This window comes from Gordionus sp. m RMFG-2023, chromosome 1, assembly GCF_954871325.1.
Source record: "Gordionus sp. m RMFG-2023 chromosome 1, tfGorSpeb1-WG-v2, whole genome shotgun sequence".
NCBI classification, from domain to species: Eukaryota; Metazoa; Nematomorpha; class Gordioida; order Chordodea; family Parachordodidae; genus Gordionus; species Gordionus sp. m RMFG-2023.
Genome location: NC_088775.1, coordinates 58,907,938 through 58,935,564, shown reverse-complemented (window position 1 = coordinate 58,935,564; position 27,627 = coordinate 58,907,938). Strand labels below are relative to the sequence as shown.

Sequence of the window (27,627 nt, the reverse complement as noted above, 5' to 3'; positions counted from 1 at the left end):
GGAAAAAATTTATGCTAACATTTTAAAAAATTAATTACAAATTTTTGACCACAATTTAATTTATAAATTAAAAATTAGTTTTATTCAAAATATGTGAAAGAGTTTACTTATTAAAATGAGCCATGATAGATATATATAGTGCATCTAATATTAAAGTTATCCAAATTTTAAAAAATCACTTTTTCGAAAAATGGCCAAGCAGAGCCACTTTAAGACCCTGCTAATATTTTGGATTAGTCAATTACAACACTTCATTAATTTAAATAACAATTTTAGCAAAATCTATGATGGTGGCATAGTAAAGTGAATGATTTTATATGGAATGACCCCATATAAATGTATAGTATTTTAAGCTTATATCTCAAAAACTATTTATAGTTAAATTTAATCTAATTGTAGATTAAAAAAATCCATAAAGGTCTTTCGTGAGAAAAAAAAATTAGGCACCAATTAGTTTTTAACTCACGGTTTAGTTATATTGCTTTCCCCTTGTTTTTAGGCAATAAAGGGAGTTGGTTTTCGACCTTTTATTATACTGTGAAAACCGTGGCGACGTTATCAGTTCTTCCCAAATATTTCCAAAAAATTGAAATTTTTATTTGTATATATAGAGGGCGCTAGTTTTGTTGCTATTTGCCAATGAGGATATTTAAACTTTTTGAATTTCTATTAAATGTATCAATTACTTTGGGCAGTGGGGGCAAATGCCCCTTAGACATTACAATAATAAATATCTTTTGTACAATTTTTTATTATTTATTTTTATTAATGATAACCATTGATTGTCTAGATGCATGTTATATATCCATTTATTTTTTAATATTCGAGTGAAATGCTATATTTAATATTTTAGATTTTGTTGAATTTAAATAAAATTTTGATAATTTTCTGAGAAATTGGATAAAAATATAAAATTTTTAGATTCCTGGTATTAATGCGCTTTATTTACTCCTCATATTCGTCTTACATAATGAGAAATCTATTATTCCTCAATAAAAAATTATAATATATATTAATAAATTTTATGCTTTCAATATTTTACTTAGAATAGGCAAAAACTCTCTATTACAAGTTATTTGTTAAGAAACAGGTCTTTGTAAACTAGCCCTGGTCACACAGTTAACTGTGTCTACAACTCCATCGCAATAGTCATGAGATGTAGCCAAGAAGTGCCACTCAGCTTTAATTCCGAAAAATTTTGATTAAATTTTTGCAATTATTATATTGTGATGCTATTCTATCTGAAAAATAGATTGAATTTTTTTGGGCAACGTTATATTTATTTTTTAGGTAGAGGACTATTTGGAATATATGAATGGCAATTTTATCATGAATGCGAAATTCCGATATTTTTACATAACTTAAATGATTTAAATTATTAAGTGCCTTGTAATTAATCACAAAAGGATGAATGATGACTTGCACTTTATTACAGTAAAATCTTGGCATTTCATCTTGAACCACAAAATAATTTTAAGCAAAATCTATACGATGATATATCCTCCTTAATTTAAATTCATTTTAATAGAATTCATGCTTTAAAAATATTTGAGATATAAACAATTTTAAAATTTTACAGGTACTTATCGCACCTTTGTGGTCCTGTATATCAGGTACCAGGAGTGCTAGCGTACTAAAATAAACGGATTTCTCTATATAATTATAGCAATTTTTAAAAAATTTTTAATGGGTCGACCGAAATTGGACCTTTTTAATGGATTTGACATGGAATGAACCAGAAATTCAAAATATTTTATTATAAAAATATCCTGTTATTGGTAAATTGAAAACAAAATTTTAGCTATAATTTGATGTTTCGTAATAGAGCCATCTATTTTATGAAAATAAAATTTTCAATTTATGATAAATGCATATTTTGGAAGCGCCGTCAAGGTCTTCACATCTTATATAAATATTTATAAAAGATGTCTATAAAAGGCAAATATATAAAAAAAAACTCTCTTTATTGCTTAAAAACACGGTTAAAGGAATATAGGTCCTATATTTCGAAAACCAGGTGAATTAATGAGCTGAAATATGGCTTTCTCATTTTTTTACCTATCCCAAATTGCCATCGTGAAAAAATGAAATTTCTGAATTAAAAGTTTGTCCTGAGGTCTTTATAATTCTAGATATGAATATAAATTTATTTCCTATATTTTCGTTTAAAAAAAGTCTTGTTCCAAGGCCATTCTAATTTAAATATCGGATGTACATAACATAATAAAATAACTAGAACCTTGCAAACTGATCTCGGATTCGATTCTTAATTTAAAAATTACTATCGGACTGGACTTAAGAATGTTAAATTATTTTGTTTTAGTAATGTTTTTATGAAAATTATAACCATAAAATTGTTTATAATCCATCGACGGCTGTAATTTTTACGATTTGTTACAATATCTATTTTTCAACAGTCTAGTAAAAAAAATAAGATTTAAACTATTTTATAGATTAGGTCACGCCTGAAAAAGTGGGTCCAATGCAAAGGGGTCATTCCATATCAAATCAATCACTTTACAACCTGACCATCTCAGACTTTGCTGAAATTTGGTATATAAGTTAATGAAGTATTGTAATTGACGAATCCAAAATATCAAAGTAGCTCTGCGAGGTCTTTTTTCGAAAAATATGATTTTTTAAAATCGGGATAACTGTAATATTAAATGCAGTATATTTATCTATCATGGCTCATTTTATAGCCCTAAGTAAACTCTTCCACATATTTTAAATGAAATTAATTTTTTTTTTGAATTGCGGTCAAAAATTTGTAATTAATTTTTTTAAATGTTAGTATAAATTTTTTTTTTCCAATTTTCAGATATTTTGTAAAGAGTATCAAGAACAGTTCATATAAAAATTTTCAGAGTGGTAAAAAAAGAAATAAGTAAAAAAATCCAAAAACCGCTAGATGGCGTTAATAATTTTAAATAGCTTAAAATTTTATTTTTGAAAATATAAGCCAATCTACCTTTTATTTATATCCTATAATATAATATTTGTTGAATAAAATCGCATTTTAGCACAAAAATAAAATTTCCGCTAGATAACGCAAGTATTCTAAAATACATGAAAACCTCATTTTTGTGAAATATGTCAGTAGATATTTTTATTTATTCTATAATATTTATTAAATTAATTCATAGTAAAATTACTTATAGTATAGAAGCTTGGTTATATTGATTTCCGTAAATTTAATTTTTTTACAGCCATTTCGAATTCTTCACAAGTTAGATTATAAGTTCTTCCTGTAGTGGTCAAAATATTGATAACAGTTAGAATATCACTTTTCGGAGAAATAAGAATATCGGGTATCGATGGATAATAAAAGGAATTAGATGATCCATTAGGGTGTAAAAATATAACCTTTACCTCCTCATGAAAGAATTAATTGGCTAGTATATAAGCCACCCACCATTCATTATCATAAAAGCATGTAACATACCCTTTTATATCATTGGTTGATACCTCGCCTATTCGATTTTGAATATTTTGTGGTGTGGTTTTAATAGCACTGGAATATTTTTTCGTAATTATTTGTGATAAGCTAACAGGATAAACGGAATGAATTTTTTGAGTTCCAGGAATGGAAAGAGCTTTTGAAAACCGATCTTTTAAAAATTCTTTCTCCTCTTGGTATTCTTCATGGGATGTATAAGAAAAATTAATATTTTTTATATTTTCCTCAGCGAATTTGAAAAAATAGCAAGATTTTATTTGATTTTTATAAGGTCGTTGTAAACTGGCCCGTGCAGCCAAGCGTTTCACAGTTCCTCTTATTCCATCGCAGGCACTTTTCCCATGCGCAGTAGCAAAGAAATGCCATTCTGCTGAGATAGCGAAGTCTACCTGATGATAACAGTTTATGAAATTTTTCCTGTTTTTATATTAGGCCGCGGACCCATTGGAATAATAATAAATGTATTTAGGCTCTGATAAAAAGTAATTTTTTAGAAAGTTTATTAATTTTTTTTGAAATAAATGAAATAAGCATGTATGTTCCAGCGACTCGGATATGGCAACATAACTTAAATGATTCTATGAATTATTAACTTTGTAATATATTACAAAGGGATGTAAGGTGACCTGGAAAGTGGCCCAATGGTAACTCTGTACTTCATCTTGAAGTATGATAGAATAATTTTCAGAAAAATCGCAGATAACCAAATAATGATCTAGCTCTTTTTAAAGATTCTGATGGAATCTATTTTGCTGTTCAGTAATAAAAAAATGGCGAATCAAAATAAATATTTTCAAATAAGTAATTAAGAAATTCGTCAGCAGTTTGTGTTAGGGTAGACTGGTTCTATCTACAGTTATCCATTGCTTGAACGTTATGCTGTATATATCATGTGCAATTAATAAATTTTCTAATTTAGCCCTTAATGCTTGGTCCCTAGGATATTCATGACATTCACCAAAATAAGAGGCTGGCAGTGGAGGATTGTAAATCATTTTTGGAATTATGTCCTTATAGGGTTATTCCATGTCAAATGAGCAAAAAAATCAAGATTTTCGGCCGACCCCTTTCAATTTCGATAAAAAGTTGTAGACTGGTTATATATGTTCCCATTAGATTATAAACAAAATTTTAGCGCATTAGCAACTATATTAGCGGAGATAATCGGGGTTAAAGGTCCAAAAAACGTCTTTTTTTGCTTTTTACTGATGTCAAATAATTAGTTTTTAATTTAAAACTAAATATGATCAAATATTGAATATAATATCAATAGCTAAGTTAATAATTGATGATTATGGCGAAAACATCAAAATTAATTTTTGATAAAATATGGGTCATCTTATGGTCAGTTGAAAACTTGAAATTAATATTTCGAAATGTATATGATCTCCGATTTTTAATTTTTTTAAGAAATATTATCCGTTTACTATTTTTTTAATAATTTCTTCAACAATTAGCATGGCTGGATATTTATTTAAAAAAATATTGCGATTTTTATACTTTTAAAAAAATAGATGGCGCTATTTATAATAGTTTTAATATGTTAAAATTCATTTTTTTATTGATTAAAAATATTTTAATGTATAATATATCATAAAATTGGATTATATAACTTTGTAAACCTTATTCCCCTGAGATATTCGCAGGATAAAAAAATTTTAATAATTTTTTTAATATTTCAATGTAAATTAAAAATAAAAAAATCCGACTAGCATACGAGCAAAAAAGCAGGATTAAAGGAGTGCAGGAAAATTATTAAGGGAAAAATCGAAAATCACATTAATTATCAGGCATACTTCCCCCCTGACTAAGTCATACCCATCAAGATCAAGAATGTTATGAAATTGTCATTATCTTAAATTATTAAAATAACCAGAGATAAAGCAAATTTCAAAGATTTTGAAAAATTTTTTAAGTAATAAAAATAAACAAAATTATAGTTCTGATGAAATAAGCCGACTCATGCCTGGAATAAAAGATTGTGTATCTGTTAAAGGCGAGAAAGAATCAGTCCAAAGATTTATATTAAATAAGCTTAAATAAATATTCAAGATGTTTAAGGAAGAATACCCAAATATATCAATTGGATTCTCTAAATTTGCCGAACTTAGACCAAAAAACTGTATTTTAGTTGGAGCTAGTGGCACACACACTGTTTGTGTCTGCGCCATTCATCAGAATGTGAAATTGATGACAAATGTAGAAAAATTTAATAGATGGGGAATTTTTAACAATTCTAGATTATTCTGAGAATTATTCCTTCATTTTACAAGATGAAGTTCAGGGATTTCATTGAAACAACGTGCAGGCCACTATACATCCATTTGTAGCATATTATAAATCTGGAGAAGAATTAAAAAATATAAATTTTGTTATTTTATCCAAATTTAATTCTAAACCAGAAAAAAAAAAATATTTTTCAGATGAAGCCGCGTCTCAATACAAGAATCGCAAAATTTTTCTGAACATATGTCTTCATAAATACGATTTTAATATTCCTGCCGAATGGCATTTCTTTGCCACTGCTCACCACAAAAATGCATGTGACGGTATCGGAGGAACTGTCAAAAGATTAGTTGCCAGAGCTAGTCTTCAAAGGCCAAATAAAAATCAAATCCTAACCCCATTAGAATTATATAATTATGCTAAAGAAAATATTAATGGAATTCAATTTGTATATGTATCCAATCAAGAATATATCGAAGAGGAATTAGCCCTTCGTAAAAGATTTAATGCACTGCTTATACATGGGACCCAAAAAAATCACGGGATTATTCCCATTGATCAAAATAGACTAAAAACCAAAATATATTCTAATTCCAAAAAATATAATATAAAACAAGTTTCGTATTTAAATGAGAAAATTAATTTTTAAAATATTAATGGATATATAACATGTGTATATGATGATAAGTGGTGGTTAGGATATATAATCGATAAAAATGATATAGAAGTAAAAATCCAATTTTTACACCCTTGTGGACCTTCAGCCTCATTTAAATTTCCTCTGAAAGATGATATTTTAGTGTTGCCTAAATCTCATATACTCTCGCTGGTCAATCCTTCTACTCCTACCAGTCAAACATATATATTATCTCCCGAAGAAATCTCACAAGCTAGCCAGGCTTTGTATTCCTTTAGATGAAGTAAGATTTAATTAATTTATAAACTATCTTAATTAGGCTAAATTTGTGAAGATTTTAAAAATTTATGATCTGAATTACAAATAAAAATATATAATGGACATTGTAATCGATTTAGTATGATATATATACATTAAATTATTTTTAATCAATAAAAAAAATGAATTTTAACATATTAAAACTATTATATATAGCGCCATCTATTTTTTTTAAAGTATAAAAATCGCAATATTTTTTAAAATAAATATCCAGCCATGCTAATTGTTGAAGAAATTATTAAAAAAATAGTAAACGGATAATATTTCTTAAAAAAATTAAAAATCGGAGATCATATACATTTCGAAATATTAATTTCAAGTTTTCAACTGACCATAAGATGACCCATATTTTATCAAAAATTAATTTTGATGTTTTCGCCATAATCATCAATTATTAACTTAGCTATTGATATTATATTCAATATTTGATCATATTTAGTTTTAAATTAAAAACTAATTATTTGACATCAGTAAAAAGCAAAAAAAGACGTTTTTTGGACCTTTAACCCCGATTATCTCCGCTAATATAGTTGCTAATGCGCTAAAATTTTGTTTATAATCTAATGGGAACATATATAACCAGCCTACGATTTTTCATCGAAATCGAAAGGGGTCGGCCGAAAAGTGATTGATTTGACATGGAATGACCCTATAAGTCTTTATCTCAAAATCTAATTTTTTGTTAAGGTTGCTAAATTGTTCACTATTAGTAATAATTTAACATTTTGATGTATGCGGCAAACGCAATCTCCAATGATGATATTAGAAAATTCAGACATACATGGACATACCTTACAGAGTCCCTTCTTTGATAAATGCTTTTTTATATTAAAAGGATTTTTACAAATCATGATATTCAAATTTAAATAGTATTAATTAATTTTAAAAATAGATAAAATTCTTGTAAAAATAGACAACTGGATTCGAAAAATTTGTTTGGAAAATAAATCGAAAAATCGATAATTATTTAAATCATATTTATCTATTTTAGAATACTTGCGCTTAGAGGTGGACACGGGCCGTGAAATTACCGGCGTGAGTGTGAATAAATTTTAAATTCCAAGCGTGACTCGGCGTGACGGGCCTTCCCAAAATTTTCTTCGGGCGTGAACATAAATTTCCCGTGAATCACGGAAATTTTAATTTTTAAAATTGTTTTATAAATATAAATTTGCAATTTTATAATTATATTATATATTTTCTTATTTAATTTAGTTCTTTTTTAAAAAAGAATAATTTATGAAAAGTAAAAATCTTCCGCATTTTATAAACAACATCCGGTATTTCGTTAGTTCTATTTTCTTTTTATGTTTAGGTATTTTTTATCGCGAGATTTTATGCTAAATTTTGCTTAAACTTTTTACAGAAAAGTCAGTTATATTTTATTTGTAAAGATCTTCAATCTTTAAATGCAACAGAAAGTGAAGAATTTTACAAGCTAGGCCAAGAGATAAATGTTGGTGTTACATATGGATAACAAAATAAAAAAGTTGTGAATCGGAAAACTTTCATGAATACTATAGGTCCAAAAATATACCATGAAATAAAATTTAAGATTAAAAGCATGATCAATAATATAGGGTAAATTATTTTAAAAAAAACAAACAATTAAAATAAAATAACAGTATGTTTTTTTATTTTTGCACAACACTCAAAAAATAAATGACAATCAAATATATAATATATAACAAAACAGATTTAAAAAATACATTAAAAATTGGATATTTTAATTTTCGTTTTTTCTTTATATATATACCTTTTTCTAAATTCCTTTAAAATATATTTCAATATAAATTATATTTTTATAAATTTACCTTAATTCATTGGTTGTCCTCGATAACCAATCTCCAAAAATTGATGCATTTTATTATAATAATTTGAAAAATCAAAAGGAATAGTAAATTCATTAAGAATTGATGTTACATTATTAATTATTTCGTTTCGAGTATTTGGTCGGGGATTGATCGACCTATATTTGTTTTTTAACACTCCAAAAAAAATTTATCGAGTAATTTTTTCCTTTTTCCAGTTAGTATATTTTCTTCTTGGAATAGCCGATGTTGGATCAGTAATAAAATCACCACTTACAGAGGAAGAATTGATAATATGGAAATTATTTGTAATATTAGATATTGAATTTGAATTAGATAAAACAGGATCAGGATTTAATGTAAATGAATTTGTATTACTAGATAAAATTTGTCGTATATATTAAACATTTGAAAAAAATATTAAACTCTATTTTATAAAAAAAATTAAGTTATATAAAAATTGTAAATGCAAAAAAATTACCGTATGTATTTTATAAAAAAAATTAAATTATATAAAAATTGTAAATGCAAAAAAATTACCGTATGTATTTTTTTTTAAATCTGTTTTGTTATATATTATATATTTGATTGTCATTTATTTTTTGAGGGTTGTGCAAAAATAAAAAAACATATTGTTATTTTATTTTAATTGTTTATTTTTTTTAAATAATTTACCCTATAATTACTTGTCGATAATCACTGATATTTGGACGGATGACTATAAAAATCTAAGTTTTTTAACCATTATAGGATATATTATCATTAAGAATTTTAATTAAAAACATTTGTTTTGGCCACAAAGGCAATGGATGAAAAGAACGTCAAAATTATAAGTGTAGTCAATTCAATTTTAGGAGAATATACAGAAGCAGAAAATTACTTAAATAAATGTATAGTTGTGTGATAACGGAGCAAATCTTATAAGTGCATTCAAAGATGACGAAATGCTAGCATGTATATGTCATATACTAAATAATATTATGCATTATATTTTTGACAATTGTTTAACTGAAATAGCCTTAAATATAAATGGTGTAAAAAAATATTAAAATATTTCGAACAATCTACAGCTAATAGCAAACTAAGCCACACCCTTAAACAAGATGTAATAGCGAGAATAGAGATGGAACTCTGTATATATCATGATACAGAGTTTCTTAAAATCATATTCTGAAATACAGGTGTACTTGTTTAGCAAGTAAGAATTAAATAGATTAGCCAAATTGATATCAGCATCATAAGCGAGTTAGATAAATTTTTACCAATATTTATAAGAATGCTCAGATAATCTGAGAGCATGTCTATGGAAACAAAAATTAATAAAATCTTAAAACCTTCTGTGCATGATACAATAATAATCAAAACCTTAAAATACAGAACAAGATTTCTTTTAAAAGTTTATTATGCAGCAAGGTAGACTTAATTCTAGATCAGAATTTCAAAAGACATAAGTTTTTAATAAAAGAAGAAAACTATAAAACAATCTTAAAAATGCTAAATGATATAAAATTAGATGATATGCATAAATCAATGCCAACTATCATTTATAACTTTCCTAACTTATCTTAAACTCATAAAAAACCGTATATTCTAAATGATCAATACCAACTATCACTTTCCTAATTCAACTACACTCATAAAAGACCGTATATTATAAAGAATTTATAGATGATTCTGATGAAGTATCAACATTACGATGGAAGCTATGAGGATGAACTTAAAAGATTCATATAAGATAAATATCAAGACAATATTTTGAAGTTTTGGAAGCAGGAATATTCATTTCCTTTTTTGAGAAAATTAGCGAGTAATTTTGTCAGCCCCGACAAGTTCAGCTTCTAGTGAAAGGTTATATTCTGTAACCAATCTCTTATTGGAGAAAAGGCGTAACAATTGAAATAAAAAAAATTGACATTCTTCTTTTTCTAAATAAATTTCGATTTATAGATTATATTTATTTTTTGTTATTATTATGGATTATGAAATTAGAGAAATAAATAGAATGAATTCAAAAAAGTGTAAAATTATAGCAATAGTTTTAAAAAATTTAAAAACACCATAAGTTTTCGGGCGTGACGGGCGTGAATCAAAATATTGCTTGTCGTGAGCGGACGGGTCGGGTCGAAATTTTTTTAGTAATAAGCTTGAATGGGCGTGATATTTTTTATTGCCACCGTGAGCGGGCGGGCCGTGAATGAAAAATTAGGCCCGCGCCCACCTCTAATTTCGCTATCTAGCGGAAATCTTATTTTTGTGCCAAAATGCGATTTTATTCAACAAATATTATATTATAGGATATAAATAAAAGATAGATTGACTTATATTTTTAAAAATTAAATTTTAAGCTAATTATTAACGCCATCTAGCGGTTTTTTATTTTATGAATTTTTTCTAATTAATTCTTTTTTATTATTCTGAAAATTTTTATAGGAACAGTTCTTGATACTCTTTACAAAATATCTGAAAATTGTAAAAAAAAAATTATACTAACATTTAAAAAAATTAATTAAAAATTTTATAAATTAAAAATTAATTCCATTTAAAATATGTGGAAGAGTTTACTTAGGGCTATAAAATGAGCCATGATTGATAAATATATTACATAAAGTTATTCCGATTTTAAAAAATCATTTTTTTCGAAAAATGATTTCGCAAAGCTACTTTGGATCCTATATCTCCGGTTCTAGTATAAGGGGCTAATATTTTATATTCGTCTATTACAACACTTCATTAACTTATATACCAAATTTCAGCAAAATCTGAGATGGTCGGGTTGTAAAGTGATTGATTTGATATGGAATGACACAAAGCTTTAATTTAAATTATTTAAAATTAAATGGGAGTTAACATTCGTCAGAAATGGCGTGTCAAAGATACCTGAAGGAAGCAGCTAAGTAAAAAATTTTAGAATAATTTTAGATGAAAAATTTATCTTTAACTGAATGAACATCAAAAAAATTAGTGTTAAAAAATTCACATGAAAATATTCTGAAAATAAAAGGAACACCGTTTGCTGTTTAAAAAAAAAGAATTTTATTCGTGATAGTAAAAATAATAGTTTTTTGAAACTGAGTAAGGATAAATTTAAAACTAAATTCATATAATAATGATAATAAATTATCTCACAAATAAATAGGATAAATTATAAATTTTTAATTTCATTATGTTTTTCAATATTAATAAAAATAATGAAACCTTGTTCTGCAATAATCCAAAGAGTAGACAAATAATAAAGAAAGTGAGCCAGCAACGCCTCCAGACATGATGTTCTTGGAAAATTTGATGGGATAACCTTCATTAGGACTGCTCTTGAACATATTTTTAACTTGATCCTTAGTTTAGTATAATAGATAACAAATACATTCATTTATAATAAATCCATGATAACAGCTAGAAATATGTCAATTCTAATATCCATATTTTAAAAAATACTAGTCATTAGTAGATTGCTTATTATCTTTATTTGATGAATATTCGTGAATGGTATTCTCCATGACAAATCAGCCTTGATTCACCCACTTTTTTAAATTTGGCAAGCAATGAAAAATGAATTCAACTAAAAAATACCCAAATATTTAGCCTTCTAACATTTATTTTTTTGTAGATATTAGGGTTTAAAGTGTCAAAAATGGCATTTTATTACTATTATCTGTCTTTATTTAACTAAACCTGTCTCCATTTAACTAAACATATCTTAAAAACTACATAATTGTTAATAACGTATCAATACAAGATTAGATTTTAGATAAAACTATGTAGGGGAGACCAGGGCTAGTCGGCGCAATTTTTGTCAAAATCATCATAGCTCTGAAAATAATGATCGTATAAGATCTTACAAAATACCAATCGATACCTTAAACATCTAACTATAAATATATACTGTTATATTTTTTAAATATTTAATAATTTCTTCTCTAAAAATAGTAGCCCCGAACCCGTGGCTAGTCGGATGATCGATGGGGCTAGTAGAATTAAGTAGTTTATTAGGCTTCTTATAAGGCAAAAAAAAATTTTTTTCACATTTTAATATATAACTATGATGCTTTTATTTATATAATGTTTTATTTACAATTATAACAAATAAAATAACAATCAGCACATGACCCATGCGCCCAACCTTTACAAACTTTACATTGAAACCAATCTTCAGAATTATGAAAATTTTTATAATCCTGTTTACATATAATAGGGGAGAGACAAAAGCTAGTCGGTGCAAGGGGCTTGTCGGTTCAAAGGATTTTATTTTAAAACCAGTAACGATTAAGAATTGAAATTTATTATAAAGTAGAATTCTATAATATCGATATTTGGGGATGAAAATGATTTATAATATTTAGCTATTTAAATTTTTATCTTTTATGACATGTTTTTGACGTGAAAATTACAATATTTTCACTTAATATTATTAGGTTGTATTTAAAAATTAAAGGTTTAAACATGACAAAATAGACATTATATGTAAGTTAAATATCTATTTTAATATTTGGGAAAGATTCAGATTGATATCTAATGCTTAAATATATGTTAAGATCATATTAGTAATATTACTACCATTGAGGTTAGTTAAATCGTTGCTTGTCGGGGCAATCAATCAATTAATTTTTATAATACAATGGTACGTAAATATATCCGCAAAATTCAAAACAGAAAAATTTTTACTAAAGAGGACTATGAAGAAGCCATAAAACTGTATGGAAATGGTATCTCATCAAGAAAAGTTTCATCTCAGGTTAAAATATAATATTTTGTAAATGTAATATATAAAATGATAATTAATATATAAATTTATTAATGTAATTTTTCATAATCAATTTAATATTATATCAGACCTAAATAAATATCTTGCTAACTAAAATCTTCATTTATATACGAATTGTGATAATATAATATATATTATAATAGATATATTATATATATTCTATATATAAATTCCTGATAATATGATTGAGTATTTAAAATGAATTATATCTAGCAAACAAATATTTTTAAGAAGAGAAAAGAAGAGATATAATTAATATGATTCAAATTATCACATTTTATTAAATATGAACATTTCACTATACAAATTTTAGCCTGTTAATAAGGTCAATGATTTAAAATGAATTATATCTAGCAAACAAATATTTTTATATATCTATTATAATTAACATATAATAGGATTCAAATTATCACATTTTATTAAATATGAACAATTTACTATACAAATTTTAGCCTGTTAATAAGGTCAATGATTTAAAAAAAATGAATTATATCTAGCAAACAAATATTTTTATATATCTATTATAATTAACATATAATATAATTCTAATTATCACATTTTATTAAATATGAACATTTTACTATACAAATTTTAGCCTGTTAATAAGGTCAATGATTTAAAATGAATTATATCTAGCAAACAAATATTTATATATATATCTATTATAATTGACAATATAATATGATTCAAATACATTTTATTGGATATGAACATTTTAGTTATCAGGATATGATTTTGGCCTGATAATAAGATCAAATGATGTTATATTTAAATATAGAATTAAATATATTTTGAATAAATTTATTATTTATTTTATTAGGTATACCTACAACAAATTTTTTGAGATATTATAAAAAATATAAAATGGCTGGCACTATGCCCAAGATAATAAACAAAAAATTTTTGATGATGATGAAGAAAATAAAATTGTTGAATATCTTATTTCATGTAGTAAAATGTTTTATGGTTTATCTGTTAAAAGGTATTTTAAAAAATTTAATATTATATTTATATATTATTAGATAAAGATTCAAGCATATTATCATGCTATTCAATTAAACAAAAAAATACCCAAATCATGGACAATTAATAAAATGGCCAGTGAAGAATGGTTTTCATCATTTATGAGAAGAAATCCAAGATTATCTCTAAGATCGCCTGAGGCCACTAGTATAGCTCGAGCTGTTGGTTTTAATCAAGAAACTGTTCAATATTTTTTTAATCTATATAAAGGAATACTGGATCAACATGAATTAAGACCTATGTCAATTTATATTATGGACGAAACTGGCTTGACAACTGTGCAAAACCCATCAAAAATTGTTGCACAGAATGGTCAGAAACAAGTTGGAGCCATCACTTCTGCAGAGCGAGGCACTTTATTAACAATGGCGCTGGCTGTTAACGCTTTAGGGAATTATATTCCCCCCATGTTTATTTTTCCACGTAAAAAATTTTATAATCATATTATAAGAGACGGTCCTCAGGGATTGGTGCATCCAACGGATCTGGATGGATGCAAGAAGATGAATTTCTTACTTTTTTATATCACATTGTTTATAATACGAGATGTAGTCAGAAATTTAAAATTTTGCTAATTTTGGATAATCACATATCCCATCAATCATATCTAGCTATTCAATATTGTATAGATAATGGTATTATACTTTTATCTCTTCCTCCACATCGTACTCATAAATTACAACCCTTAGACAGAACAGTATATGGGCCTTTAAAAAAATTATATAATAATGTGATAGATTCGTGGATGCGAAATCACCGTGGGATCTCTTTCTCCCTTTATGATATTCCCTCTATTATAAAGGATCTTTTTGAATATTTTTAGAGGAGGCTGCCAAAGGTAAAATATCCTTTATAATAGAGGGAATATCATAAAGGGAAAAAGAGATCCCACGGTGATTTCGCATCCACGAATCTATCCCATTATTATATAATTTTTTTAAAGGCCCATATACTGTTCTGTCTAAGGGTTGTAATTTATGAGTACAATGTGGAGGAAGAGATAAAAGTATAATACCATTATCTATACAATATTGAATAGCTGATATGATTGATGGGATATGTGATTATCCAAAATTAGCAAAATTTTAAATTTCTGGCTACATCTGGTATTATAAACAATGTGATATAAAAAAAGAAATTCATCTTCTTGCATCCATCCAGATCCGTTGGATACACCAATACATCCTTGAGGACCGTCTCTTATAATATGATTATAAAATTTTTTACGTGGAAAAATAAACATGGGGGGGGGGGAATATAATTCCCTAAAGCGTTAACAGCCAGCGCCATTATTAATAAAGTGCCTCGCTCTGCAGAAGTGATGGCTCCAACTTGTTTCTGACCCTTCTGCGCAACAATTTTTGATGGGTTTTGCACATTTGTCAGGCCAGTTTCGTCCATATTATAAATTGACATAGGTCTTAATTCATGTTGATCCAGTATTCCTTTATATAGATTAAAAAAATATTGAACAGTTTCTTGATTAAAACCAGCAGCTCGAGCTAGACTAGTGGCCTCAGGCCTTAGAGATAATCTTGGATTTCTTCTCATAAATGAAGAAAACCATTCTTCACTGGCCATTTTATTAATTGTCCATGATTTGGGTATTTTTTAATAGCATGATAATATGCTTGAATCTTTATCTAATAATATATAAATATAATATTAAATTTTTTTAAATACCTTTTTAACAGATAAACCATAAAACGTTTTACTACATGAAATAAGATATTCAAAAATTTTATTTTCTTCATCATCATCAAAAATTTTTTGTTTATTATCTTGGCCTATCTTGGGCAGCCAGCCATTTTATATTTTTTATAATATCTCAAAAAATTTGTTGTAGGTATACCTAATAAAATAAATAATAAATTTATTCAAAATATATTTAAATATAACTTCATTTGAGGCCAAAATCATATCCTGATAACTAAAATTATCATATCGAATAAAATATATTTGAATCATATTATATTGTCATTTATAATAGATATATATATATATAAATATTTGTTTGCTAGATATAATTCATTTTAAATCATTGACCTTATTAACAGGCTAAAATTTGTATAGTAAAATGTTCATATTTAATAAAATGTGATAATTTGAATCATATTATATGTTAATAATAATAGATATATAAAAATATTTGTTTGCTAGATATAATTCATTTTAAATCATTGACCTTATTAACAGGCTAAAATTTGTATAGTGAAATGTTCATATTTAATAAAATGTGATAATTTGAATCATATTAATTATAATAGTTATATAAAAATATTTGTTTGCTAGATATAATTCATTTTAAATACTCAATCATATTATCAGGAATTTATATATACAATATATATAATATATCTATGATAATATATATTATATTATCACAATTCATATATAAATGAAGATTTTAGTTAGCAAGATATTTATTTAGGTCTGATATAATATTAAATTGATATGTATTATGAAAAATTACATTAATAAATTTATATATTAATTATCATTTTATATATTACATTTACAAAATATTATATTTTAACCTGAGATGAAACTTTTCTTGATGAAATACCATTTCCATACAGTTTTATGGCTTCTTCATAGTCCTCTTTAGTAAAAAATTTTCTGTTTTGAATTTTGCGGATATATTTACATACCATTGTATTATAAAAATTAATTGATTGATTGCCCCGACAAGCAATGATTCAACTAACCTCAATGGTGGTAATATTACTAATATGATCTTAACATATATTTAAAAATTAGATATCAATCTGAAACTTTCCTAAATATTAAAATATATATTTAACTTTCATATAATGTCCATCTTATCATGTTTAAACTTTTAATTTTTAAATACAACCTAATAATATTAAGTGAAAATATTGTAATTTTCACGTCAAAAACATGTCATAAAAGATAAAAATTTAAATAGCTAAATATTATAAATCATTTTCATCCCCAAATATGGATATTATAGAATTCTACTTTATAACAAAATTTTATTCTTAATCGTTACTGGTTTTAAAATAAAATCCTTTGAACCGACAAGCCCCTTGCGCCGACTAGCCCTGGTCTCCCCTACTCTTTATTTTTCCAATTTTCGGCCATTTTATTTAATTAAGAATTAAATACGATTTTTTTGGAAATAATACTTGCTTCAATTTTTATAAACTTTTTTGTAGACATTACTAAACTTCTTTTTTATAAACTATTTTGTAGACATTATTAAACTCCTTTTTTATATTTATAAAAAAATCGATTTGGGACACAGCTTTCTAAACGAATTTGATATCATTTAAAAGATTATACATCATGTAGGTGAAAATAACAATCACCAAGGGTTTCAAACAATAAAATAAATTCATTTATTATATCATTTAAAAATTTATTATAAAATATTTGTTTATTATATATTTAATGAATATTAATAGAATATGCAAATGAAGTTTATAATAGTCTTTGAAAATATTAAGCAATTGTGTATTTAATATTCATATACACATGGTTCCTGAGATACAACCTAAAGTGCAAAAAATTACGAGTTTTGCAAAGCTGTAAAATCTTTAAATTGCTTATTTGGCTCATTCTATGTCATATCGAACAAAATATCGAGATTTTTGGACGACCATCTCTTCAATGACCAAAAAGCATAATTTAGTAAAATCAAAATTTTAGAAAGCTAGCTCTATCAGATCCAAAAATATGTCTTCAAAGTCGAAATCGCCTAATGCGCGATTTCATCTTTTTTTAAAGAGTTAAAAATTGTACATATTTTATAGCTCTTAAAATTCTACATTGGAAAATATTAAAAAAAAAATTTTAAGTGCTGGGTCATTCCATATCAAATCAATCACTTTACAACCCGACCATCTCAGATTTTGCTGAAATTTGGTATATAAGTTAATGAAGTGTTATAATTGACGGATCCAAAATATAAGCCCCTTAACTCTACTAGAACCGGAGATATAGGGTCTCAAAGTAGCTCGGCGATGTCATTTTTCGAAAAAAATGATTTTTTAAAATTGGGATAACTTTAATATTAAATGTAGCATATTTATCTATCATGGCTCATTTTATAGCCCTAAGTAAACTCTTCGGCATATTTTAAATGGAATTAATTTTTAATTTATAAATTTTTTAAATGTTAGTATAAATTTTTTTTCCAGTTTTTAGATATTTTGTAAAGAGTATCAAAAACGTTCAAATAAAAATTTTCAGTGGTAAAAAAAGATTTAAGTAGAAAAAATTCAAAAAATAAAAAACCGCTAGATGGCGTTAATAACTTTAGTTTAAAATTTAATTTTTGAGAATATAAGTCAATCTTCTTTTTATTTATATCATATTATAATATTTGTTGAATAAAATCGCATTTCAGCATAAAATAAAATTTCCGCTAGATAGCGCAAGTATTCTAAAATATATAAAACCTCATTTTTGTGAAATGTCAGTAGATATTTTTATTTATTATATATTTATTAATTTAATTCATAGTAAAATTACTTATAGTATTTTTAGATAAGAAAGGGTAACTATTTTTCATATTTTGAATTATCAAATCGTTAATATTATTTATTTCCATAGCTGGTTGAAGAATTTCGCCTATTCCCTTTGAAATTCTTGCAAGATTTAGCTTAGGATATCTCTTTACTTTTAATCTCTTTTTTTTAATTGGAAATTGTCCAATATCTAATAATGTTGAATTTAAGGATTTGAAGAGAGATGAAGAGAGTTGTGGGTTATCATCTATTTCTGTTTCTATAGTGGTATTTAAAAATTCATTTGAAGTTGAAGGGATGTTGTATTCCTCATAAATTGGAATATCCTCCTTTTTATATTAATATAAAGTTAAGCAGCACGCAACATAGATATAATCGCCAATGTTGATATTAGAAAATTCAGACATCCATGGACATACCTTCTTACGGAGTCCCTTCTTTGATAAATGCTTTTTTATATTAAAAGGATTTTTACAAATCATGATATTCAAATTTAAATAGTATTAATTAATTTTAAAAATGGATAAAATTCTTGTAAAAATAGACAACTGTCATAAATTTATTTGGGAAATAAATCGAAAAATCGATAATTTAAATCATATTTATCTATTTTAGAATACTTGCGCTATCTAGCGGAAATTTTATTTTGTGCTAAAATGCGATTTTATTCAACAAATATTATTTATAGGATATTAATAAAAAGTAGATTGACTTATATTTTCAAAAATTAAATTTTAAGCTATTTAAAATTATTAACGCCATCTAGCGGTTTTTATATTTTTGGAATTTTTTCTACTTAATTCTTTTTTTACGACAAAAATTTTATATGAACAGTTCTTGATACTCTTTACAAAATATCTGAAAATTGGAAAAAAAAATTTATACTAACATTTGAAAAAATTAATTACAATTTTTGACCGCAATTTAAAAAAATTTATAAATTAAAAATTAATTCCATTTAAAATATGTGGAAGAGTTTACTTAGGGCAATAAAATGAGACATGATAGATAAACATACTACATTTAATATTAAAGTTATCCCAATTTTAAAAAATCATTTTTTTCGAAAAATGATCTCGCAGAGCTACTTTGAGACCCTATATCTCCGGTTCTAGTAGAGTTAAGGGGCTAATATTTTGGATTCTTCAATTACAACACTTCATTAACTTATATACCAAATTTCAGCAAAATGTGAGATGGTCGGGTTGTAAAGTGATTGATTTGATATGGAATGACCCGCTTTTTTATTTCAGGTAAAAATAAAATATTAAAAGAATGAATATTATCTTCATATTTAACTGTTAAATCAAAAAAAAATCGATAGTCATTGTTTTTTTAATTTTATTTAAATTTTTATTTTATAAATAAAAATATAAATTTACAAATCTTTGTATTGTTTGTGGTATTAAAATTAAAAAATCGAGTGATTATAACTAATGTGATGTCATGGAGCGATATATCATACAAATATGATTAATATTATGACTATTGTAAAATAAAGATTAAAATTTTATATACAAACTATTATAAAAAAATATCTTATCTTTATTAAATTCCATTTTGCGATAGAAATTGCCACATTCACTAGAAAAACATTGTAAATGATCAAAGCTTATATTTTTTACTTTACTTAAGCCAAAATGCTATTATATAAACCTCGAGATTTGGCAAATAGAGGTCAAAACCTTTCTGCCATCTATGAACAAAATCTCCAGACTTACATAAAAAATAAAATAAGCAAGATGAGGGTACAATTTGTTTAAATTTGAACAAAAAACATAATAATTATTTGAAATATAGGAAAAAAAATTATGCCAACTCTAATTCTCTAAAAAATATTAACAAACTATTTTGCAGAAAGATTGCACCAGTTATTATATTATATTATATTGAAAAGATTTTTAAAAAAAACAATATTTTCAAGGCTAATAAGTTAAATTCGATTTTTATTTACTAAGTTTTTCCTTAATAAAAACAATGAAATAAACCAAATAAAAATACACAAAAATTTTGAGAAATCTTTCCTTATATGATTTTAATAATTTACTTTATTTCTTTTATCATTAAAAGATGTAAAAAAACATTTTTATTTTATAAGTGTACCTTCCTTCACACTTTTTATAGTCATGAAGATTAGGAGAAAGCAAAATTAGAAAATTAAAAAGTGAATAAATAAAAAATAAGAATAAAAATAAAAATATAATAGGTCTAATGCGCACAAATTGAACGTTTTAACACAGCGTTTCAAAACTCAAACAATGCATTTTAAATGCATTCGTTCAAATTGAGAACATTTCTATTTTTCATTTTAAATTATTTTTTAAAAGACAAACTTGCTTGCGTTTTTCAAAACTTTTTAAATTTTGAAGTGAAAATTCTTCTAAATTGTAAGAATAATAATTATTAAATGATGTAATACAGGGTTTCCCATCCAAAAAAGGAAAAGTTCCAATCAAAAAAGGAAAAGTCCCAATCAAAAAAGGAAAAGTCCCAATCAAAAAAGAAAAGTCCCAATCAAAAAAGGAAAAGTCCCAATCAAAAAAGGAAAAGTCCCAATCAAAAAAGGAAAAGTCCCTATCAAAAAAGGAAAAGGTTCAATCAATAAAGAAAAAGTGTCAAACAAAAAAGGAAAAAGTTCAATCAAAAAAGGAAAATTGTCAATCAAAAAAGGAAAAGTCCCAAAGGTTAAGGAAAAAGTCCAATCAAAAAAGGAAAAGTGTCAAACAAAAAAGGAAAAGGTTCAATCAAAAAAGGAAAAGTGTCAAACAAAAAAGGAAAAGGCCCAATCAAAAAAGGTAAAGTGTCATTAGAAAAAGGAAAATTCCCAAAAGAAAAGGAAAAGGGTCAATCAAAAAAGGAAAATTCCTATTCAAAAAAGGAAAATCCTAATTCTTTTAAAAAAATATATAAACTTTTCAATTTTTCTTAAATTTATTTATTTTTGTCATTCCTTCTTATTTTATTTCTAACTTTTTGCGATCTCTTTATTTTATTTGTATCATTTCTCAATTTTTTTTCTTCTCATTTTTGTGGTTTGACTGAAAGTCTTGATTCTTGGTCTGGATGGGTATGACTTGGTCTGAAGGTGGGGGGGGAGGGGGGAGCAAATATAGAGATTCGCAAAGAATATGGGAATTGGTTTGTAGATGCAGCATATATGAAGGAAAAATTTATATTTATTGATGAGAGCGGGTTTTCAATATCAATGAGGCGATTATATGGATATTCCCAAATAAATAAAAACGCAATTAAAAATGTTCAAGTAATAAAGACAATAAATTACACTATCATTGCGGCTCTCACAATTGCAGGAATATTTCGATTCGAAGTTCTTGATGGCCCTTGCAATGCTATATATTTTAGCAACTTTATAAATGAAATATTAAATCATTTTGAAGAATCTAACATGATTAATATGATTTTTGTGATGGATAATGTTCCATTTCATCACAATCATTCAATTAGGGAATCGATTGAAAGAAAAGGGCATACATTGAAATATTTACCACCCTACAGTCCGTATCTTAATCCTATTGAGAATACGTTTTTTCAATGGAAGGATTTTGTCAGAAATAAAAATCCTAGTAACGAGGAAAAATTAATTCGTTATATAGAACATGGAGAAAGAAGAATATCTGAAGAAAATGCAAAAAATTATTTTAGAAATATGGAGACATATATCCTAAAATGTAGAAGGGGAGAAATTATTAATGATTAATATAAATTTTTGTTTCGTACTATATTAAATATATATCATAATTGTAATTAAATAATTTCATATGCAAAAAATTATAATAAAAAAGTTGTCTGCCAAAAATTTAGTGAAAATTAAATACTTAAAAGAATTATCAAAAATGAGAAGAAAAAAAATTGAGAAAAGATATAGTGAAAAAAGATACAAATAAAATAAAGAAATCGCAAAAAGTTAGAAATAAAATAAGAAGGAATGATAAAAATAAATAAATTAAGAAAAATTGAAAAGTTTATATATTTTTTTAAAAAAATTACGATTTTCCTTTTTTGAATGGGAATTTCCCTTTTTTGATTGACCCTTTTCCTTTTTTTTTGGGAATTTTCCTTATTCGATTGACACTTTTCCTTTTTTGATTGGACCTTTTCCTTTTTTATTTGACACTTTTCCTTTTTTGATTGAACCTTTTCCTTTTTTGATTGAACCTTTTCCTTTTTTGTTTGACACTTTTCCTTTTTTGATTGGACTTTTTCCTTAACCTTTGGGACTTTTCCTTTTTTGATTGACAATTTTCCTTTTTTGATCAGACCTTTTCCCTTTTTGATTGAACTTTTTCCTTTTTTGTTTGACACTTTTACTTTTTTGATAGAACCTTTTCCTTTTTTGATTGGGACTTTTCCTTTTTTGATTGAGACTTTTCCTTTTTTGGATGGGAAACCCTGTAATATTTTTAAGATATGGAACGATGAAATAAGCAAAAGATTTGGAGAAATCCTGGACTACCATAAAAAAAGTTTCATTGTTATGGAACATTTATCAGTTATTGTTTCCAGGTATAAATATAAAAGAATGTTAAATATAATAATATAATTAGATTAGCATTGGAATTGACAAACTTCAAGGATAAGCTGAATAAGGAGAAAATAGGAAATCCTACTTATTATTTATATTATTGATAAGTTGATAATAACTACTTAGAAAATAAAGAGTAGGTTCTGATATTACTACAAAGCCTATACAATACTGATCCAGAATTTATATTGATTTTATTTACCATATATATTTGAATAAATCCCACAAAATATTTTACTATTCATAAAAAATTATAAGTGTATTTTGTTTCTTTATTCTCAAAAAGGTAATTTTAAAATATTTGAAATGTTAATTTTCATATGAAACCTAAAGTACTAAATGCTAATAGGTTAATAAATTTTGGAAGAAAAGCCATCTGGGATGCAGTAAAGCTAATTTTTATATTTATATTTTATTTAGACTTTTTATGAATAGTCTTGTAGAGTCTAGACAACTAAATGCTGTTTAAAACTGAGGTTTTAAAATTTCTACACTATCTGAAGACAAATGGTACCTTACCAACACTTACAAATGAATCTGCATTGACATATTTAATAGCATTATATAAATTATTTATTTATTATAAAAATATATTATATATAATTTTTATATTGACATTAGATTCTTTTAATAAAATTTTTATATATTATATTTGTCTCTATTTTCATATTTCAATTTAATTTTTCTTATCATTCAAATTATATTAGTGTTCAAATTAACATTTAATAGAAATTAGAGATATATCAATATAATTTTTCTTAATATTCAATTAATTTAGTTATATCATTTAATTACTATGGTTGATATTGAGAATCTATTTATAGAAGCAACAGATAAATCTTATTTAGGTATAGTTTTCACACTATAAAATATTTAAATTATATGTCTTAAATTATATGAAAATTTCAATTGTATCATAAAAGAATAGAATTAATATTATTTTAAGTTTGAGGTTCATTCCTCAAGCTTTAAAATAGCTCAATGGGCTACATCTTGAATAGTGTCCAAATTAACATGCAATAGAAATTAAGGGATATATCAAATAAATTTTACTTTCAATTAATTTAGTTATATCACTTAATTACTATGGTTAATATTGAAAAACTATTTATAGAAGCAACAGATAGATCTCATTTATATATAATTTTTACACTATAAAATAATTAAATTATTCTTAAATTCTAATCAAAGAGAATACAATTAATATAATTTTAAGTTTGTGGTTCATTCCCCAAGCTTTAAAATAGCTCAATGGGCTACATCTAGAATAGTGTCCAAATTAACATGCAATAGAAATTATCTATCAAATAAATTTTACTTAAAATTCAATTAATTTAGTTATATCATTTAATTACTATGGTTGATATTGAAAAACTATTTATAGAAGCAACAGATATCTCATTTAGATATAGTTTTTACACTAAAATAATTAAATTATTCTTAAATTCTATGAAAATTTTAAATGTATCAAAGAGAATACAATTAATATTATTTTAAGTTTAAGGTTCATTCCCCAAGCTTTAAAATAGCTCAATGGGTTACATCTAGAATCATGTTCAAATTAACATGCAAGAAATTAAGGGATATATCAAATAAATTTTTCTTAATATTCAATTAATTTATATCATTTTAGAGATTAATGGATATATCAAAAATTTTCTTAATATTCAATTTATTTATATCATTTAATATCATAATGTCTATAAAAATTAAATATGTAAACATAATTTAATATAAAATATTTCCAAAAATAAATTTTATACAATAATAAATATTTAATAATTTATAAATTTGTCTCTAAGAATTTTTGATTCTATTGAATAAGATTTATTTTCCCTGCTAGGTAAGAAAGTTCTTGTAGTGATTATTTGTTTTAAATTTAAATGCTTATTATTGAAATAATAAAACTTAACGCATCAATTTAAACATGGCTGTGTTTACGTTTTTTTATGTTTTGAAACGCTGCATTGCAACGTTCAATTTGTGCGCAATATAAAAATAAAATATGTATCAATATTGGTTAAATTTTTAAAAAATGTCAGCCAATCCAATATATTTTCTTAAGTCCAATATTGGCATTAAAATGGTCAGAAAAAAGGTATAATCTTTATAGATATTTTGTTATTAAATTTTTCACAATATAGTTTTTAAGACATGATTAATTGAATGAAGATAGATGATGATAAATATCATTTTTTCTACTTTGAACCCTATACAAAAATATAAATGTTTGGAGATTAAAATTTTATCCAAATATTTAAAAAGAGAAGAGTTGACCAAATCTTTATTGATTTGTCATTAAATTTCCACCATTTAAATTTTCATGAATGATAAGTGTTCATTTTGGTCTGATCCTATGTAGAATAAGTTTTGTTTATCTGAAACTTTATTAACTCAAATATATTTTATTACATGGATATTATCTAAAATCTATCAATTTTTTCTAATCAAATTCTATTTTTTTAAACTATATATTAATGTATAAAAATGTAAATCAATAAAAGCTAAATGAAAACCATTAAAATAGCACTATATAAATGATAATCCTGAAGATATATATTAATATATTCTAAATTGTTCAGGTTTTATTTTCAAACGTAACCCAGGTCAGATTTTTTTTTTAAAAAATTTTCAGGCCCAGCCCAAAATTTTTTTAAATTTATTTATTTTTATAGCTAATAATGGTAATTATATTTGGTTAATAAAATAATAATCCAACCAGGTATTTTTTAGACCTAGTCTGGGTAAATTATAAAAAATTAATATACAGCCCAGTCTGGGGTTTAAGGCTAGGCCTGCTCATCTCTTATATGTTATCTATTTTGTAAAATATTTAATGGGGACAAAAGCCTTGTTATCCCTGTGAAGTGCATATGCTTGGTCTTATAGCTAGTTCTCCTCTGTATATAAATTGCAAATGAGCAAAAATTTAATTTTTGATAAAATTACAACATTTATATCATGATCATAAATTTTATTTAAATTGAAAGGGGTGAGGTGAGATTTTTAATTGATTTGATAGTGAAAATCCAATATGAGTCAAATTATAAAAATTATAATTATTGTTGATTGAGGTTTAGCATAGAATTTATATAAAATAACTAAATAATACATTTTGTTTATATAAATAAATTAGATGACTACCTTAAAAGCAAAATTAAGTGCTTGAGTGGGAAAATATCTGATGACATTTGCTAAATTTCCTCTCCAGAATGGTAAAATTCCTTCATTTCTGAAAGTTTTCAAACTACAATCAATAACACCCTTGTATGGCTCTGATAATCTACCAGCCTATCAAAAAAATAAAAATACATTTTTGAGAAAAAAACAAATAAAATGGGTAAAAATGAATTGTAATAAGTGTATATTTACTTTGTTTCTTTACTAGGGCTTATACCATCTTTTTTTAAATATAAATGAAACAAGCCTAATAACTAATTTATTATTTAGGAAAATAGTTTTGCTAGATTACTCATTGCAAAAATATTTATGTATTTAATTTGTTAAAAACATAAAAAGAGTTATATTATACTTTAATCATCTCATCTTGATTTTGAATCAACAATTTTACTCTTTCAATTGGGGCAGCAGCAGTTTTTGATATTATAGCTGCAGCACCACTAAGAATAAAGCTTTCTGCAAAATTTAGCTTGATTCCTTTCTTATGAGAGCCTCCACCATTTTCAGACATCTTTAAAAATTAATTGAATTAAATTAAGATAAAAATTTTTATATCATAAAAATTAACATATTCTAAAAATACAAAACTAAAATATATATTTAGAAAAATTCAATAGAAATGTTATGAAACTAAGTAAATAATATTAATTAAAAAAAATTACAAAAATGTTAAAATAATAAAATAATAAATTTATAAATATTTATATAAAATTTGTTTAATCTTTATATATATATATGTTTAATTTGCTAATTACTTTGTAGGAATAAATTTAAAAGATATAAGAGGCGGAAAACGAAAAGTTGCAAAAATATTATAAAAATATCACCACGAACCCACGATTTAATAAGTAACGTTTATTACAGAAAAATATTAAAAAATTAATTTTAAAAATTTTTTGGATGCTGTTGTTATCGTTGTTATAACACGGTTATTAATTATTTTATGTAAAAATATTTAAAAAGTTGCTACCTTATTAATAATTAACATTTTTTAATTATACATCTATTATCTAAACCATTTTAATATTAAGTGCATGATAATTTTATAAGTATTTCTAATTTATTAATTAAAAATATAATATTTAAAAAGTAATCTTTATTTATGATAGCCTTTATATATGTTGTGTGTTAAAGTAGGCCGGAGCTTTTAAGATCCCCATGAAGTAGGACAGTCAGC

General features: G+C 24.9%; 1 protein-coding gene across 1 annotated transcript in view; it reads right to left on the bottom strand.

The window, feature by feature from the left end:
• The window catches only part of LOC135931403 (uncharacterized), a 50,471-nt gene extending 23,138 nt beyond the window's left edge, over window positions 1–27,333 (bottom strand). Inside the window, exons 1-4 of the mRNA XM_065468480.1 lie at window positions 27,206–27,333; window positions 26,803–26,961; window positions 26,415–26,561; window positions 11,648–11,784 (exon numbers count right to left, since the gene is read on the bottom strand). Of these exons, the coding sequence (XP_065324552.1) occupies window positions 11,648–11,784; window positions 26,415–26,561; window positions 26,803–26,961 (443 nt within the window). The 5' untranslated portion in view covers window positions 27,206–27,333. The remainder of the gene's footprint in view (window positions 1–11,647; window positions 11,785–26,414; window positions 26,562–26,802; window positions 26,962–27,205) is intronic.
• Window positions 27,334–27,627: the final 294 nt, after the last annotated feature.